This window comes from Bubalus kerabau, chromosome 3, assembly GCF_029407905.1.
Source record: "Bubalus kerabau isolate K-KA32 ecotype Philippines breed swamp buffalo chromosome 3, PCC_UOA_SB_1v2, whole genome shotgun sequence".
NCBI classification, from domain to species: Eukaryota; Metazoa; Chordata; class Mammalia; order Artiodactyla; family Bovidae; genus Bubalus; species Bubalus kerabau.
In genome coordinates this window covers 29839888-29842438 of record NC_073626.1, presented here as the reverse complement: position 1 = coordinate 29842438, position 2551 = coordinate 29839888, and the positions used below count along the sequence as shown (strand labels likewise).

At 43.2% G+C, this 2551-nt stretch overlaps 1 protein-coding gene across 1 annotated transcript; it reads right to left on the bottom strand.

Annotated features, from left to right (window-relative positions):
* Window positions 1-335: 335 nt before the first annotated feature.
* PGK2 (phosphoglycerate kinase 2) lies at window positions 336-1589 on the bottom strand. The gene has a single exon (XM_055574659.1). The coding sequence runs from the start codon at window positions 1587-1589 to the stop codon at window positions 336-338; it is 1254 nt and encodes a 417-aa protein (XP_055430634.1).
* Window positions 1590-2551: the final 962 nt, after the last annotated feature.

Genomic DNA, 2551 nt, shown 5'->3' with positions numbered 1-2551 from the left:
GTTCAAGTAGTGAAACAATAATAAAGTTGGTCTAAAATTAAGAGAGAGAGCTTTAGCTTATTCAACTCACTTTAATAAGTAACTCACTTTCTGTGAATCACAACGGTAAAGTTCAAATGAGAACTTGAAGAGAGTAAGCAAATGCATGACATAACTGAAATGAGTGCATTGCTGTGCTGATGTTACGAGTTTCTGAGGGTCAGTCCATACTTCGGTTATATTGCCTGAGTTTTGACTTAAAAGTTCATTTTAATGAAAGTTGAGTTGAGATGTGAAAGTACTAAGTTTACTTAAAGGCTGTGGACAGAAAAGAGTAGGAAGGGACACTTTGTCAACTACAGATTGCTGAGGGCATTCACTCCAGGAAGGACTTTACCTTCCAGAAGCTCCAGACTGGCACCTCCTCCAGTGCTCACGTGACTGACTTTATCTTCAGTGTTCCATTTGGCACAGCAAGTAGCAGTGTCTCCACCTCCTATAATGGTGATACAGCCCTTGGAAGTGGCTTTCACAACTTCATCCATGAGGGCTTTTGTTCCTTTAGCAAAAGCATCCCATTCAAATACCCCTACAGGTCCATTCCACACAATTAACTTGGCTCGCCCCACCACATCTGCATACTTCTTAATGGTCTCAGGTCCACAGTCCAAACCCATCCAGCCGGCAGGTATCCCTGATGCTACAGTGGCTTGGCCAACCTTAGCATTCTCCTCAAACTTGTCAGCAGTGACAAAGTCAACAGGAAAGGTAATGTTCACACTATTTTTTCCAGCTTTGGTCATAATTTCTTTGACAATCTTGGCTCCCTCTTCATCGAACAAGGAAGCACCAATTTCCATGTTGTTCAATACCTTAAGGAAGGTGTAAGCCATTCCCCCACCAATAATCATCTCATTGACTTTGTCCAGCATATTTTTGATGAGTTGGATCTTGTCTGCCACTTTGGCTCCACCAAGTATAGCCAGAAATGGTCTCTCTGGGTTTTCCAAGGCTTTGGAGAAGTAATCTAGCTCCTTTTTCATCAGGAATCCAGATGCCTTCTGGGGAAGATTCACTCCCACCATGGAACTGTGGGCCCGGTGAGCTGTGCCAAAAGCATCATTGACATACACATCCCCTAGCTTGGAGAGGGATGCTCGGAAGGCTTCTATTTTATCTGGCTCAGCTTTAAGCTTATTTCCAGAAGGATCTTGGCCCTTCCCTTCTTCTTCCACATGAAAGCGCAGGTTCTCCAGCAAGATGACTGTACCGGTGTCTGGGTTGGCACAAGCCTTTTCCACTTCCGGACCCACACAGTCCTTTAGGAACAGAACGTCTTTGCCCAACAAGGATTTGAGTTCAGCAGCAACAGGCTCTAAAGAGTATTTATCAGGCATCGGAACACCATCAGGTCTACCTAAATGACTCATAAGAACTACTGACTTGGCTCCATTATCCAGACAGTATTTGATGCTTGGGAGAGAGGCCTTGATTCTTTGGTTGTTCGTAATCTGGTTCTTCTTCATGGGGACATTGAAGTCAACTCTCATGACGACTCGCTTCCCTTTCACATCCACTTTGTCCAAAGTTAACTTCTTAGAAAGAGACATCTTGACGATACAAAGACAGGTTAACACATAGATCCCGGTGTCGAAGAGAACCACTTTACTGCTGGTGAGATGTTGGGTGGGTGGTGTTTTCTAACGCCTTTCCCCTTGGCCTGCCCCTTTCTTCCCGGCACTAGCTCTCTCACGAGGCCAGCCATGATTGGACCAGGGAAAGGAAACCGGCTTCGCGATTTGTCAATGGTCCTGTCAGTCTGAATTTGGAGTGCTGCGTCGTGCAGATTCTAACTGCCGGCCCTGAAGGTGAACCCGGAACTGGCAGCTTGGGGGTGACTGTTGAAGAGGTGAAGAAACTGCAATTGGAACGGTTCTGAGGTATACACTTCCTGCTGGTTCTTTCCCACATGCCTTTTAACAATTTTAAAAATTCTTTTAAAAGAAAAAAAAATGCCCTCATTCTGTCAAATACTGATTATATTGTGAATAAAAACTTGTGCAGTGCCCCATTAAAGGAAAGATTTGAAGTAATGGGTCTCTGACACCTTGTTTATTCAAGGCAATATAATATGCTTCTGTTTTATTCCTCGTCTTGACAGATATCTCTGTTAAGAGCATGGTTTTGTGTTAGACTTTGGCTTTAGCCATATTGTCTGGTGTGGGGTGGGAATAGCATATTATCGTTACCTTGTTTCTTCCATTCTCAGACTACTGGGAGGGAACGATGGTGGCTTGTTCAAGAGAAGCCCGTAAGATCACAGCAGAGAGAGTGCCAGTAAAGCACTCAAGGTAGTGGTGACATTTCTTTCAGGCTACGAAATTATGATGAAGATGCTTATCTTTTTGTCTCCTCTTTCTCTGTTTCACTACCAGCATAACTTTAAAATTCATCTGAAAAGAGCATGGTTTCATGAGGATGAAAACATATATTTGAATTGAAAATGAGTGAGAGTTTTTATTTTTGGAGAAAGTATAAGTGGCTGATTGGTTTAGGTATAAAAACTGTAACT

Bases quoted from the DNA above. Each gene is read 5' to 3' on its own strand.
- PGK2 (XM_055574659.1), bottom strand. From the start codon at position 1,589: ATGTCTCTTTCTAAGAAGTTAACTTTGGACAAAGTGGATGTGAAAGGG.